Below are 16149 nucleotides of genomic sequence, written 5' to 3'. Positions count from 1 at the left end.
GATTGTCAAAGAATCAGGAAGTAGTTGGAACAGGACACAAGGAAGCTGCTCTAAATACTTGTTCATGGAGTGAATGAATGGACTGGACAAGTTCATCCCTGTAGACAGACTCATCTACAGAGGCCAGATGGTTAATATTTTCCAGCATCACATCTCTGTACAGCTTCTTTGGGGCTATGTCCAGCAGGCTCTACTCTTCCTTGGTGAAGTCTATAGCTACATCTTCCAACGTCACTGATTCCTATAACATCATGAATATGGGTGTATAAGAGATTGTTTGTGTTTGTGGTTCCCCTCTATTCTCTTCCATTGCTGAGCTGGTATCTGTCCTTCAGTTATATTCACAGTCATCTACATACTCTCTGACTTCATAAATCACTTATTTTACAGAATTAGCACATGCAGTGTATTATGAAGCATGATGGAAGTTTTTTAACAACCTCATAATTAGGATTCCAGACAGGTGATAATAATATATTCACTTGAAAATTCATAACTCAATCTCTCTTCCGTATTAATTTCAAGTAACTACAGATCCATGACAAGATGAGCAATAACCATGATGTGCTACTATGAAGCATGACTACTGGTTTCAATTATTTCCCTAGAGGAAACCTTTGATTCTCCAAATATAAGCTGACTTAATAGCCTGTTATGAGTGTTGAAACATTTAATGTGTGATTGGGGGAAAGAATGGGTGATAGTCAATAAGGTCAAAGTTCAGAGAGTTTGCAAAGAAGAATATGCTTAACACTGAGCTTTGTAGGTTTATTAGCCTGTGGGTATCCAGAATTATTCAATGTCCTCCTTGATTCCAATGCTAGGGAACCCTGCCTCCTGCTTCCTGCCTCCTGCCTCCTGCCTCCTGCCCCCTGCAGGAGAACACTGAGGGCCACCCCTGCCCAATTCTCTTGCCTAAGGCACTAACAATGATTCTCTCCCTCTGGATCCTCCCTCCCTTCCAGCTCTCCCTCAACCTTGATTTTTAGTTCTTGGAAGGCAATCAGCTAAGAATCTCTTTGAGGATGGAGTTAATTCAAGGAACCATGGTACCCACCTGCCAGACTAGACTTTACCATCCCCATCACCTGAAAGCAGCAGGGGGACAAGAGTCCTGTTACCGTAATAGATGGTTTCATTTTGAGGTCAAGGATACTCAGAAATAATGCAATGTCTGAGTGTCTGAGGTTTAGGAGGAAATTGGTTTTATTTTTAATTTATTTTATTTTACTTCCCTTTACTATACATTTTATTTTATTTTGCTTTTCAGGACTGCACCTGTAGCATATGAAAGTTCCCAGTCTAGAGGTCAAATCGGAGCTGCAGCTGCCAGCCTACACCACAGCCACAGCAACACCAGATCCAAGCTGTGTCTTCAGCCTACACCACAGCTCTTGGTGATGCAGGATCCTTAACCTACTGAGCAAGGCCAGGGATCAAACCAGCATGCTCATGGATACTAGTTGGGTTCGTAACCCTCTGAGCAACAACAGGAACTCCTAGATATTGGCTTTATTTGCCAGTTTACAACTGACAAGCAGACATTCCAAAAACTTTAGTATATGGCAAAGTTACACATCTAGAATAAGCAACAGCTATCAGTTTTGCTCAGTCTGTTTCCTCTGCTCAAATTCCTTTGGCACAACCAAGATCACCTAGGTTTTACCTGTAGTACAACCTCTAATGTTAAGCATCAGAAGAAGCTCCGTGTTATTACAACCTCTTTCCCCTCTTGCATTTTCCCCATATGTCTCCTTATTCCCAGATCTCTATTGCATGGGAACCTTGGGGTATTGATGGATCTTTCAGTACTTCCTAATCTCTCTTCATTTTTATCACTCAGTGTGGGGAAAACCTCTCCATATATCCACAATCTTTCTCTTCGTTATGTCCCGTCTCTCTTGAAACAGAAATCTCCCTAAAGATATTTGCTAAGTTGCTGTTCTCCTGCCCTCCCTTCACAATCAACCTGGAAGTGCAGTTACCAGCTTCAACCAGAAATAGAGAAGCCCTGGGTTAATCCACAATTTGCTAACTGTGGATATGTATCAAATATCCAGGACAATTCATGATGTATTAATTCTTTGGAAGAAATAAAATAAATATCTCAAGAGATTTATGTTATCTTGAGGTAATTATTTTAACATAAAAACCTGGGGAGTTCCTGTTGTGGTGCAGCAGAAACGAATCCGACTAGGAACCATGATGTTGAGGGGTCCATCCCTCGCCTCACTCAGTGGATTAAGGATCCAGCATTGCCGTGAGCTCTGGTGTAGGTCACAGATGTGGTTTGGATCTGGCACTGCTGTAGCTGTGATGTAGGCTGGCAACTGTAGCTCCAATTAAACCCCTAGCCTGGGAACCTCCATATGCCGCGGTTGTGGCCCCAAAAAACACACACAAAACAAACAAACAAAAAAACCCACATAAAACCTATCCCTAGACATATAAGAAATAAAATGAAGGAAATCATTTGATGAAATCTGTGAAAGGAAATTAATTCAGAGAAGCAGAAAATGAAGTATTTCCAAACAAATTAAATAAAAGCATCAGATGTAGGTCAATGTGCTAGTAAACGTTCCAAGATGAAGGACAACCTTTACATCTGCTTGGTACAAAATAGTAACTGCCATGCATGTCCGCTGACAGAATATGTGACGTGGTGAGCACTACCAAGGATATGAAATTTTGCTATTTAGTTGCCTTGATTTCAATGTAGTGGCCATGTGAGGCTGGTAGTTACTGTATTGGACAGCACAAATCTAGGATCTTAGGTGAGGCAGATAAAGTAAAGAGATTCAAGACAGTAATGTTGGAGTTAGGAAAAAAACGGGCATGAACCATCAAAAGCAGGAAACCAGAGTGGCAAAATAAATGTTGACACAATGTAATTTAGAGAGCATAAGAAGCTGCTTTGATAGGAAAAGCAGCTGAAGACAATAGGACTTATCAAAATTTAATTGAATGAAGCCAGATCACATCTCACAGTTGGGAGAACTCACCAAAATCCGAAATTGGAGGAGCTGTTGAAACCAAATGAGTTCTGAGCAAGTTCCCCAGCCGGCAGTTAATTCCTCTTCCTCCAGTGTCCCAGACTGTCCAGTGTCTCCTTCTCTGGACCAATGCAGCTCTTTGTCTGTTTGATTCCCTTTATACCTGCAGGACAATTTATAACCCAGTCTGGGCTACTCTCCAGGGATACACCCTATCTAGAAGGTTACTGACCCTAATAGGGTTTCAGTCTGGGAAATACACCCTGTTCAATTTGATTGGATTTCCTCAATTAATGCAAAATTGTAACCTCATGCAAATCTGGAGATCAAAATGTAAGGACATTTTGGAAAAAAAGAATCCATTCATTCTTTTCTTACTCATAAGTACTTTTGAGTGTGTTCTGTACACTGGGAAACATTCTGTGTCTTCCAAATAAGCAGGGCCTCAGGCAAGGGGATTCTGTGGAAATGGAGCGGGAATTCCCTGGGAGAAATATAGAATTGAAAATAAAATGCAGGGAGTTCCCATTTTGGCTTAGTATGTTAAAAACCAGGCTAGTACTCATGAGGATGCAGTTCGATCCCTGGCTTTGATCAGTGGGTTATGGATGTGGTGTTGCCATGAGCTGTGCTGTAGGTTGCCCATCTGCTGTTCCTGTGGCTGTGGTGTAGGCTAGCAGCTGCAGCTCCAATTCCACCCCTAGCCTGGGAACTTTCCTATGCTACAGGTGCATCCCTAAAAGAGTAAAATATCATAAAATAAAATAATAAAATAAAACAATTTTTCTCCATTTTCCCAGCAATCCTTTCACATGTGTCACTATTTTGGTTCCCAGAGGGCAGGCAAAAAGGGGTTCTGTGTGCTGGATATTTTTTTCAGGATGATCTCGGAGTGAAAAGTCTTTGGAAATGATGAGGAGGGAGAAATACGTGCAAATGGGAAGTCGAGCTGCGCCTCAGCCTCGAACAAGAGCCTGTCAACTCCACAGGTTGCGGCGGGGTCCTAGCCTGGTCCTTGGTATCTGTGTGAATGGGGCCAGAGCATCCAGGGCAGTATCTTCCCTCCCACTGCCACTCCCTGCATGTCCCCCCCTTCTGGGGAGGCTGTCCCCTGAAGGCAGGTGGTTCTTTGGAGCTGATCATCTTTGCCGGTGCTGACATCAAGTCCTCCAGTGAGCCCATGACAGGTCCCACAGCCCTGTCACCATGCAGATGGAGGGTGATGAGGATGCTGATCTACAGCAACTCTGTCCCTAGCAGGGTCTAGAGGTCTGAGTCCTGTGGGCCTGACAGCTGCAGCTGGCAGGAATGCAGCTTTGTGTGAGGGGGGACAAAACCTGAGCGAGGCTTCAGTGCCAGGTGTGGCCAGGATCTGCCTCCCCAGGTGGACCACGCCCTGTCAGCCAGCTGCCCTCACTGCTGAGAGCTGATAGTGTCTGGTGGGGTTCCAGGCTCAAGGTCTCCCTTTGCCCTTCAGCCTCTGCTCCCACGGCTGGCGGAGGACTAAAGTTCCCCTTGCTCTCCAAGGGATAGGATGGCTTTATCTTCCTGCCAATAGGCTTTGCCCTTGTGGAACATACTCCTCTGTTGAACCCAGAACTGTGACAGCTACCCCCTGAGAAATAATGTCATTACCTCTTCCCCCATCAGGGACGTCTGTCCTCTCATCTCCATAACTGCAGGGTTATCACATGAATATATACATTTCCCTCGCCATGATCATCATCAGCATCATCCTTACTGTTGTTCATCTTCACTATTTCCACCACAACTTTCCTATATATATTAGATGGTGGTTGTTGACCTACAATGCTGAGGGGATTCTCTTGAGGGAAATGTTTCCTGAGCATCACATGATATTTTTGCTTGTGAGGAACATCCTGAAACATGTCAAGCCAGTCTCCAAAGTCAGCACCAACCCTTTATACTACAAGGCATGAAATAGACTAGTAACAGAGTTATAATGTACAGCCATGGCTGTATAGCCAATATTTTATAATTACTTTACATGCAGTATTATTGATAAAAACACTGAATGACTGAGTTGTATACCTGAAATGAATATCATACCTTATATCAACTGTACCTAAATGAAAAAATGAATAAAAAATAATAAATAAAACAATAACATAATAAATAATAAACACAATAAAATAATAAGTAAAACATAACAAACACAAAAAAGAATGAGCCAACTTTTCTTTTTTTAGGGCTGAACCAGCAGCATAGGGAAGTTCCCAGACTAAGGGGCAAATGGGAGCTACAGATCCTGGCCTACACCACATCCACACCAATGCAGGATCTGAGCTGCATCTGTGAACTACACCAAAGCTCAGAGCAGTGGGATCCTTAACCCACTCACTGAGTGAGGCAGGGATCGAATCCCCATCCTTACAGAACCTAGTCAGATTCATTGCCACTGTACAACAACAGGACTCCCTGAGCCAACTTTAGGAGCTGATTGTGTTCCCATCCCCCACACTCATATGGGAATCCCTCACCTTTAATACATCAGGCTGGGCCTGTATACCAGATGAGAAGGGGCAGATAAAGTGGTGGTTAGGTTACAGTGACCCTCTGGGGTGGGTCCCTCATCCAATCAGACTGATGTCCCTAGAAGAAAATCAAGAGACTCCAGGGTGTGTGGAGGGGAAAGGCCATATGAGGACACAGCAAGTCCTGAGCAGTCCACACTCTGTGGACAGAGGCCTCGCAGAAAACAAACCCACCTACACCCTGACCTGGGGACCTCTGGCCTCCAGTACTGTGCTCTGTTAGAAGCAAAAGCATCGGATAGCAATTTTTAAAAAAGAGTTACAGTTCTAGGAGTTTTCCCGTGGCCTGTGGTGAGGGATCTGGTGTTGTCACTGCTGTGGCGCAGGTTCTATCCCTTGCCCAGGAACTACTGCGTGTGGGGCCTGGCCCAAAAAAATCCAGTTCTATATACATTCTGGGTTGGAAGTAAAGGGATCTGCCTATGTAGCATGTGAACTCACTTTGCAAAATGCTCATCCAGTTCATGAAAAACTAAATGTCCCATACTTCTGGGATCACTTGAAATGACTCTGAAAGCCAGGGGATATTCATAAACTATTTAAATTTAAATCAAAAACTCTCAAGAAAACCTGTCTGGAAAGAGTACAGTGGAAATTAGAGTTGAGAAAGCGGTGTAAAAATGTTTGTTTTTCCTTTGGGTGAGGGTGGCCTAAAGGGCAGAAATCTTTTGAAGCAGTTTGTTATGAACTGAATCGTGGTCCTCCCCACTCCCCCAATATGAGTGGGTTGGGCAAGGCTAAGGCCTGTATCTACTTGGCCCCAACTCAATCATATTCGGAGCACCTTTACACATAACCCTATCAGAGCTGTTTCCAAGGGTTTGTGAACAGAAATCCTTGTATTCATTCCTCGGTCAGGGGATTAAGAGTGGCCACGCCCACAGCCCATAATCCAATCCAGAGCTCGCAGCGGATTGGATCTTGGCCCTGCCGCGAGTGGGATGGGCTATAAAAGGGCTGGTGGAGCGCCCAAAGGGGCCATTTGCAGACAGTCCTGGGGAAGGCCGCGTCCTTGTGCAGCGCAGCTCTGAGATAGGAAGTCTTGGGCGGTCATCTGCAGTCATGGAGGTTGCTTCTCTTGGCTGGGGCCAGGAGCGTCTGCCGAACATCTTTCCACCAAAACGCACATCTCCGTGGTCAGCTGCAGCTGTTGATTTGCCTTGGGGACCCTCTGGACCCGAGAAACCATCGCCATCATCCCAGGCACTTTGCAACTGGCAGGCTGATGCGGCTCCTGTGGCGGCAGTAGGACCGGCGCCCACAAAGGGGCCTCTGAGTTGGAGACCATCCGTGGTGGGCGCTGGGCTTCAGAACCTGGGCAACACGTGCTACGTGAACGCAGTGCTGCAGTGTCTGACACACACGCCCCCCCTGGCCATCTCTCTGCTGAATGGGCAGCACCAGAGAGCCTGCCAGAAGCAGCCCTTCTGCATGCTGTGTGCTGTGCGAGCTCACGTGACCCGAGCCCTCCTGCATCCCGGAGATGTCATCCAGCCTGGGAAGGACCTGGTCGCCAGCTTCCACAGACACAGGCAGGAAGATGCCCACGAGTTCCTGATGTTCGCTCTGGATGCCATGCAGAGATGTCCCTCGGAAGACACCCTCATCCAGCAAACCTTTGGAGGGTGCTGGAGATCTCAGATCCAGTGTCTCCGCTGTCTTGGTGTTTCAGATACTTTTGACCCTTATCTGGACGTCACCCTGGATATCACGGCAGCTCAGAGTGTGGAGCAAGCCCTGAGAGAGCTGGTGGAGGCTGAAAAGCTGGACGGGGAAAATGCCTACCATTGTGGTGTTTGTCTCAGGAAGGGACCCGCCACCAAGAGGCTGACTTTGCACAGGGCCTCCAAGGTCCTGATCCTTGTGCTGAAGCGGTTCACGGATGTCACTGGTGACAAGATGGACAAGAAAGTGCGATACCCCGAGCACCTGGACCTGCAGCCCTACCTGTCTGTGCAGAAGGCAGGAGCCCTGGACTACGAGCTCTTCGCCGTGCTGGTGCACTCTGGGTGGACCTGTCACCAAGGACACTACTTCTGCTACATCAGAGCGGGAAATGGCTGGTGGTACAGAATGGACGATTCGAAGGTCACCGCCTGTGACACTGCTTCTGCCCTGAGCCAAAGTGCCTATGTCCTCTTTTACATCCAGAGGGGCGAGCTGGAAAGAGCCACCGGTGGAGCGTCAGCAGACAGGGCACCTCGGTCTGCGGGGGCTGACCCCATAGGCAGGGATGCAGCGGTTGGGGAGCCCAGAAGCCCCGCCAGCGTCAGAGCGTCTGCATCGGAGGGGCCCCTGGCAGAAACCGACATCCAGGAGATCACCTTGGAGCAGTGGAGACGCCACCAGGAACACAGCCGACCTAAGGCTGAATTCAACCTCAGGAAAGTAGAGCCTGCCCTCCCGACCAATGCAGTCGTCATCCACAGGTCGAGATTCGGAGATGGGACCGGAAGGAAACTGCCCGCACAGGAAAACTGCGGGGTCAGCACTTCAACCAGGGATGCCCCACCTGAGGGTGCAACGAACATGGGGAGCATCCCTTGTCTGGAAGGGAGGACCAAGGCCTCCAAGAAAAAGAACAAGAAGAAGCAGAGGCCTCTGGCACTGCAGTGAGCTGTGCTGCACCCCTGCAACACACTCAAACACTCCTGGACACATAAAGGAAGCAGTTTGTGTTGCAAGTCCAAAAGTATTCAGTATGAACTTGTTACAGGGGAGCTCTGAGTGGGGTTGGGGGTGTGGTGAGGGTGGGGGGCTTCCACAATGACGTTACTGGAGAGGACCGCTTGATCACTGGGTCTGGAAACTGCCTTTGGACTGGCCATTTGTGCTGTGTTTGAAGAGCTCTTTGTTGATGGAGAGTTTCTTTGGGATTTTGTTTGAATTTTTTTGTTCTGTTTTGTTTTTGGCATATTTGATTCTTGTGACTCATGTAGCCTGAAGGCTCCTCAGAAACGCTGATATCCATCCAAGCAAGAGCAGTTTTCTGAAGCCCTCATGAAGTCTATGAACCTCTTCCGTGTGCTGGGCCTCCCTCTGCTGGTCCAGCCAGCTGTGGATGAGCCCAGTCCTGGGTCATTGCTGCACAGAGAAGTCTGATCATTCCTGCCTGAGACTTAGAGGATCCCTGGAATCCCTGCCACCAGGCTTTGAGGTCAGAGATCACTCTGAGACTGGACACCTGGGAACATGCCTGAAAGGCCATCACTCGCCCAAATTTGTATGAACAAGGACACTTGTCCACAGGGATCTGGGGCTTGATTTCTATTGGAAGAAATACGTTGGAAACTATGAAAATGCCAGACACCACGAGGAAGGAGGCAAAACAGCAACTTGGTGCATGCCCAGGAGTAAAGGGCAAAGCAGGACAGACCTGAATGAACCTGATGGCCGTGTCAGCAGGAAGACTTTTTTGGGAACAGTTATTTGAATCAAAAGGTAAAGTGCAGAATGGAACAGAGCTTCTTGGTAAATGGGCATGTTTTCACTCCCAGGACATATTAAGTTTAAAAGCATACACGGGTATGTGTATGAACAGATTTAATTGCTTGGAAATGTAACCAAAAGATTACCTGTTTTTCAGGATATGATGAGATCACCTTAAGGGTCACCTGCCTGGGAAAGAAGCTGGGAGGGAACCTTCTCGGCTTCCTGGCAGCTGCATCGTGTCCAGCAGAGTTTGGAAGCATCCCCCTCTCTGAGAATCTGCTGACAGAGAAACTGATAGAAGGATTTCAGGTTGGTTTCTATTACATTTTGGTCCCTGGTTTTTACCTCAGAAAATTAGTCCAACTGGAGAAATAGGCACCAAGATGGGTTTTCATTTCAGGTATGGATTCTTTAAGTTGTAACCACATTTCCTAGGAGAAAGGATAATAAAATACATCCTTCAAATGACGATTATGACAGGATGGTTCAAACTCCCCTGCATGTGAGGGGCAGTGCCCAAGCAGTTATGGAATCTGTTGGTTGGCTGAGTGCATTTAGAGGCTAAGCAATTTATTTTTCATTCTTTGTTCAGATACAGAAAGTTCACACTTTCGAGACACTATTTTAAAAGTGGGTGCCAAAGAAAAGCAGTGAATAAAGAGCAGTCCACACCTTAAGCCATGAAGCTCCCAGGCTCCCAGACAGAAAACATTTTCCTGTGTTAAGTTGTAGTTGAAGTTTCCTCCTATCCCATCAAATTGGAATCTTGGAATTTTGAGGAGGAAAATATGCCTTATGTCAGAGTTTCAAATGTCCTAGCCAGAGGCGAGCTGGAGCATTCTCGCACCACTCTTTTATTTTGTGTGTCATGCAAAGTGTTGTCTGTCTTTCTCTAATATTGTCAATTGAGAAAACCTTCACAGAGTCTCACACTTCAGTCTCTTTCAGTGAGTGAAAATTGACATTCGGCATTCATAGTCATTTTGTCTTGTTTGTGTGGATTCTGTTCTGAGAAAGGCCACCTGGAAAAGGATGGTCAATGTCTCTTCATGTGATGCCATTTTGTGTGAAGAAGAACATTGTCCTTGGTTTGAAGAGTGGTCACTGAGTGGTCACTTTGAGGGGAAGGTGCAGAAGGGACATAAGTACTAATGTGACATAATTTTGCTTTTCATGGTTCAGGATCTCTGACATGGACACTGAGGAGGACTGCCCTGGAGCTTCAAGAAGGCAAGGCCGAGGGCAAGTCGACAGGAGCAGCATTAGCACCACATGCCCCTACAGGTGAGGATGGGATGTAGGGACTGTGGGGACCAATGTGACAGGGTCTTCTCCGCAGAGGGAGGACCCTAAGGTGAGCAGAGGGCTGAATCTGTCCTGAAGGTCACCTCTGAAAGCTGACTGTGTTTTCTGCCATCTCTCTGAGCACAGGTGTAGAAAGGATGAACATGCCTTTAGGAGGCAGCAGGAACAGGGGCTGCCCTAGGAAGGGCCAGGATGGGGCTTGCCTTCCCCCACCTCAGGCCAAAGGAAGAGAAGGAGAGCCAAGGATGCCCTGGGGCCAGCTGAACACAGCCTCCTTCAACAAGACAGAGAAGGAACGTGGACAGTGGTGAGCAAGGTGTAAGGCTTGGCTCATCTGAGGTTATTGGGACCTAAAGGTGCTCTGTCCCTCCACCCCTGACCCTTGCTCAGGCATCAGGGGCAAGGCCACGGGTAGCCTGGAGGGAAACAGGGAAGCCATCCCTTCTGTCCTGGGGTGCACACCTGGAAGGGACTCAGTCCACTGGTAGAGAATCCCCAGGGGGAGAGGGCGGGGCACACCTGGGAGCTTGGCCCAGACAGAAAGGAAAACAGCACAATGAGTGGGAACCCTGGGAGACCCTGGCGGTGATGTATGGCTCTGAGATGAGAGGCAGGAGGGCATGGCACTTCAGTACTTCCCACGACTTAACACTGAGCAGGGAATTCCCTGGTGGCTCAGCATTTTAGGAATCTGGTGTTATCACTGCTGAAATGCAGGTTCAATCCATGGCCTGGGATCTTCTCATGCTGTGGGTGGGGCCAAAAGGAAAAAAACTCGGAAGAAGACTGGGCCCAAAGGATTGTTACCCATCTTGAGGCCAGGACCTTGAGGCACATCCACTTAACAAGGTTTGTTTTGCAGGCCAGAAAAGTCCATGAGGTAGCCTTGTGATCCAGAAATACATGAGGAGACTCTGAGGATGAAAGCAGAGATTGGGAAGGGATTGCCGAGGCAGACGGCTCTTGCAGGGTGAGTCTCTGAATCGGTACCAGACCCACTTTCGATCCTGGGGAGCCTTGAACTGCCTTACTCACATGTGCATGTGTGAAAAAGCATCCTGTCCAGTGTGACTCCGGCTTATTTGTGACCTTCAGTTGCCATCTTTCCTTCAGTTCCTTCAGTTTCCATGGGCTTACTCACATTTCTGCCCACAGCTCGCTAGAGCAGGACTGTGGAAGCCCTTTAATCTGATGCCTCTGAACCTTAGAGCACTAAGTGCAAGAGTAGCTTTGAAATAGCAGTAAATACTCCCAGATGGTCCATCACCCACATTAGCCATTTAACAGCCTTGAAAACAGCGTCAGATCGGGCATTCCCAGAAGAGTGAATAAAAACCTTGTTTACACTTAATTAACAAAACTGTATTTTAACACTTGTTCTGCAGTTCCCTGGAAAATTATAACAGGTTGACATTGGGAATGTATTTTCTCTTCATCATCACAGTGATGGGTTTCTTTTCATAGTAAAATGACCACATGTCATAATTTTACTGTTCAGTTTATTTTTACATGCTCATTACTGGGATTGTTTTCTATTTTCTGCCTGATTGAGACAAATCTAAAAAATATTCACTATGTGCCATTTTCTCTTACAGCATCTGAAGGCCAGTGCCCCACCCAACACCAGGAAGACATCTTCCCTGGAAACTGCCCAGGAGTAGTTGTGGGTGAACATTACTGAACCCCCAGTGATGGATCCTTCTGTCATTGTCCAGCTTCCAGATAGCAGGCCTGACTCTGTTTCCCATGGCGTTCCCTAGGCTGCCACCAGCATGCTTGGCCTCAGCCCTGCCCACACACGGAAGGTTCAAGCCCAGGGTCCTGATGTGAACTAAAAGCCAAGCTCATTCTCCCCAAACTCCACACTCTGCATCCTGGCCCCAGATGATGGATCTGCCTAGGTCCCCATGCAGTTCCCTCAGACAAACTGATGCTCAATCCCTTCTAGACCCCAGAAAAGCACTGAGAGCTCTGTGCTGGGCAGCCTTCCGGACTCTCCAGGCTCTGCTCAGGACAAGTGGACTGGGGTCCAAAGAGGCAGCCCCACATCACCTGAAGGACACCTGCTCCGATGGCCAGAATGGCTCTTCAACCTCCTCACAAGAAAACTCACCTGATGACAGCCCAGGCCTACAGGTGCCCCACTCCCTCCATCCTTCTGTGTTCCAGGCCAGCCCTAGAGTGGTCTTTACCAGAAGGGACAATGGGCAGTCGGGCCCCAGGTTCAGACGATCCCCTCTCCACCTCCTGGGACAGCTTCCCTTTTCAGTGACTCAAACCTTCAGTGACTCTGATCAGGAGGACTGTAAATGAAACTGAGGAAACTGGCATAGGAAAGGGCTTTGTTTCGCTTCATTTTTCCTTTTTGGCCACCCTTTGGCATATGGAGTTCCTGGGCCGAAGATGGGCTCCAAGCCATAGTTGTGACCTACATACACCCCAGCTGCAGCAATGCCGGATCCATAACCTACTGTACTGGGCTGGGGATCCAGCCTGTGTCCTTGCGCTACAGAAGAGCTGCTGATCTGTTGTGCCACAGTGGGAACTACAGGAAAGGTTTTTAGTTCTGTTAAGTTTGTAATAAACTGAGTCGAGCAGTTAGATATGCATTTAATTATGAATAAGGACCCATGAAATTAATCTGAATTTTGGGAAACTTTGGTTAAAGGACTGAGCTAAGGTTCTGTATCTTTAAGAGACAAGAGTTTTGTTTTTTAGAGGACAAGACTTTTTTTCTGTGGAAGAGTTTTATGGAAAAGTACATTTTGTTATTAAAGATCACTGTAAATATGTGTTTATTTACAATGGCTTTCAATGTTAATAAAACGACAAAAGATGATATGTTGTACAAGTATTTTGATTTCTTACCATCACAGGTCGATTTTATACTATTTTTTGTTTATTAACTTTATTATTCCTGATAATGAGTAGAACTAAGCTCCCCCAGATTCCTCTGCTGAAGCCCTAACATTTGATTCATCGGATCGTGACTATACAGGACACAGGGTGGTTCCACTGGGGTGGGTTTCCCATCCACTCAGACCTGTGCTCTGGAAGGAAGCCAGAGGCTCTGTTGGGCTCTGGGCCTCATGGGCATGATGTGTGTGCATTTATGGATCCCTGGGCCTGGGATGCCTGAGGTCCCATGATTCAAAAAAGGCTCAGGTCCTCCCAGGTTCCTCTGTCTTCAGTTATATCAGCTCTGATCAATGATCTTCAAGCTTGGGAATCAAAGCCACACACAGGAAGAATTTTTGGTAGAATTTTATTCACATCGAAAGAAAAATTTAAACCAAAGTTTTAGAATAAAATTCACTAAAAAATAACCCAAGTACCATGGTAATCCTCCCACCCTGATTTACAGGAAGTAAACTCCCAGAGCCCAGGTCTCAGCTCAGGACAGGGCACCGCTCAGGACAGGTCTCAGCTCAGGACAGGGCACTGCTCACGTTCTGCACAGCACACAGTTGTGCCCTTTAGCCTGGTTCCAAAAGTTCTGACATTTTGTCACCAAATACAGGTGAACAATATAGCTTCCTACTTACACAACAGTGACAACTGACTTAAAAGAGGTTTAACTTGACATTTATTTGAGAAGCTTGACAGGTACCATTTGAAATGTGACTTTAATTCCATCATGAGAAAGTGCAATATTTGCAGGTGTATGTCCCCAGGTCTGGTCTGGGTTTCCACCATCATTTCACCCATTAGGACTGAGGAACCCTTGACTCACCAGGGACAGCCTGCTCCTTGTAAATTCCTGTTCTCAGTTCAACAGTGGCCTCCAGGGTACCTAAAGTGTCTTATATGGAGGGAATGGAAATTGGTGATTGAGGTGTCTCCGTTGAACAAACTGCTGGGTGTGGGTGGTGGTTGGAAATAACCAGAATGTTGGCCAGAATTGTGCTAGCGGTTCATCAAGAGCCCTAAGATTCTGATTCTTCAGCATCTCTGTTCTGGTGCCAGGGAGGAAACCACGTGCAGCCAGGGAGACTCTTCCCACCCCCACCTCCAAGCCAGGCAAAAACACCTCCTTTAAACCCATCAGCACGAGCCACTGTGTCTTTGCAACTGCACTCATGTTCTCTTATGAGTGACATACAGTATATCTTGAGTGGTCAGTGTGTATAGGGTATATACATGGATGAGCAAATAAAAAAAAAAAAGAGTAGGGATGGAAGATGATACTGCAGCTCAGCCTGGTTTGCACTGGTGCAAATATTTCTACACCACTGCACCAGATCTTCCAAACCCTGGGAGCTCAAAATTCTGATTATGGTTGATCAGAGGGAGGAAGGGGAAACGTTTATCTTCAAAACCTATCATGCAGATATTGGAAAATGACTTGATATGAAAATAAATCTATTTTAACATCATTAAAATAATCTCTTATACCTGCAAATCTTAGGTAATTTAAAAACGCTTTGAAAACTATTTTAACAGACCCAGCACACAAGTCTATGGGGGTCTCTGCTCACGGAGACTCAGGGAAGGAGAGTGTCTCTCCCAGGTCAGTTTCTGCACTAGGAGGTGGCAGAGCCAAGGGTAGTACCCAAGTGAGACCAACTTCTATGCAAGTTGTTCTCCTATGGGACCTGTTTCCAGGAAGACACTTCATGATGCTGTGGCCAGAAACCAGAGTCATTAAGCTGCAGGGCAGGACCTGTTTTTGCCTCCTTCCCCTCCTTCCTCCTGGGCAGACCCCAGACACAGGGTAAGAAAAGGAGGAGGCAGGAGTTCCTGTCCTGGCTCAGTGTTTTAACGAATCTGACTAGAAACCATGAGGTTGTGGGTTCAATCCCTTGCCTCGCTCAGTGGGTTAAGGATCCAGCGTTGGGGTAAGCTGTGGTGTAGGTCGCATACGTGGCTCGGATCCCACGTTGCTGTGGCTCTGGCGTAGGCAGGTGGCTACAGTTCCGATTAGACCCCTAGCCGGGGAACCTCAATATGCCACGGGTGTGGCCCTAGAAAAGACAAAAAGACAGGAAAAAAAAAAGAAAAGAAAAAAGAAAAGAAAAGAAAAGAAAAGAAAAGAAAAGAAAAGAAAAGAAAAGAAAAGAAAAGAAAAGAAAAGAAAAGAAAAGAAAAGAAAAGAAGAGGAGGCAGGTGTTCGGACAGAGCAAATTATCTTCCTATGCCTTGGGTGCTCTGCCCTGACTTGTGCGTTCCTCTTCCCCACCTCCGACCTGCCAGGAGGGGGCGCTGCTGGAAGATGTAGTTGGAAAATCAGGTTGCTACCTTTCGGTTCTGATTAGGGGACTGCATGGTCCGTTGTAAGACTGGGCACCAAAACTGTGCCCTTTGCAGCTCCTGCATCTGCAGGGGAAGGTTTGCCCCAGCTCTGGAGTCTCAGCTGTGCTTCTAACTTGCTTTGGTCAATATAAGGAAGTATAAGGGGAGACCTGGGAGCCTAGACTGCAAGATATCTTGGATGCTTCCTCCCATTTCTTCAAGATTCTGGAAGCCACCATGAGAACCTGCCAGTGAGCCTGAAATGATGAGAGTCCTGGACTCAGAGGCTTGATCATCTTGGCCACTTTCCAGCTCCCTTTTGGCCTGGAAGCTGACTGCAGGTGCTGGTCAGGTGTTCTGGGGTGAACCGTATCCCCCCAAATTCACGCGTTGAGCTCCCAAGCCCTAGTGCCTCAGAATGTAACTCTATTTGGAGAAAAGCTCTTTAAAGGGGTGATTCAATTAAAGTGGGGTCCTTAGCCCTGCCTGCTGACACCTTCATCTTCAGCCTCCAGAACTGTGGAAAACACAGTTTTGCTGCTTAAGCCGCCCAGGCTGTAGTTCTTTGCTATGGTGCCCAGGAAAGAACAACACCCCAGGTGAGACCAGAAGAATTGCTCCGCTGAGCTCCT

At 47.1% G+C, this 16149-nt stretch overlaps 1 protein-coding gene across 1 annotated transcript; it reads left to right on the top strand.

Annotated features, from left to right (window-relative positions):
* Nucleotides 1-6610: 6610 nt before the first annotated feature.
* LOC125121939 (ubiquitin carboxyl-terminal hydrolase 17-like protein 6) lies at nt 6611-8164 on the top strand. The gene has a single exon (XM_047770232.1). The coding sequence runs from the start codon at nt 6611-6613 to the stop codon at nt 8162-8164; it is 1554 nt and encodes a 517-aa protein (XP_047626188.1).
* The last annotated feature ends 7985 nt before the right edge of the window (nt 8165-16149 follow it).

Source organism: Phacochoerus africanus, chromosome 3 (genome assembly GCF_016906955.1).
Source record: "Phacochoerus africanus isolate WHEZ1 chromosome 3, ROS_Pafr_v1, whole genome shotgun sequence".
NCBI classification, from domain to species: Eukaryota; Metazoa; Chordata; class Mammalia; order Artiodactyla; family Suidae; genus Phacochoerus; species Phacochoerus africanus.
Note: the sequence above shows the minus strand (reverse complement) of the source record. Positions and strands in the feature narration are given on the sequence as shown.

What these genes read in the sequence shown, in the direction of transcription:
- LOC125121939 (XM_047770232.1), top strand. Translation starts at nt 6,611, where the DNA reads ATGGAGGTTGCTTCTCTTGGCTGGGGCCAGGAGCGTCTGCCGAACATC.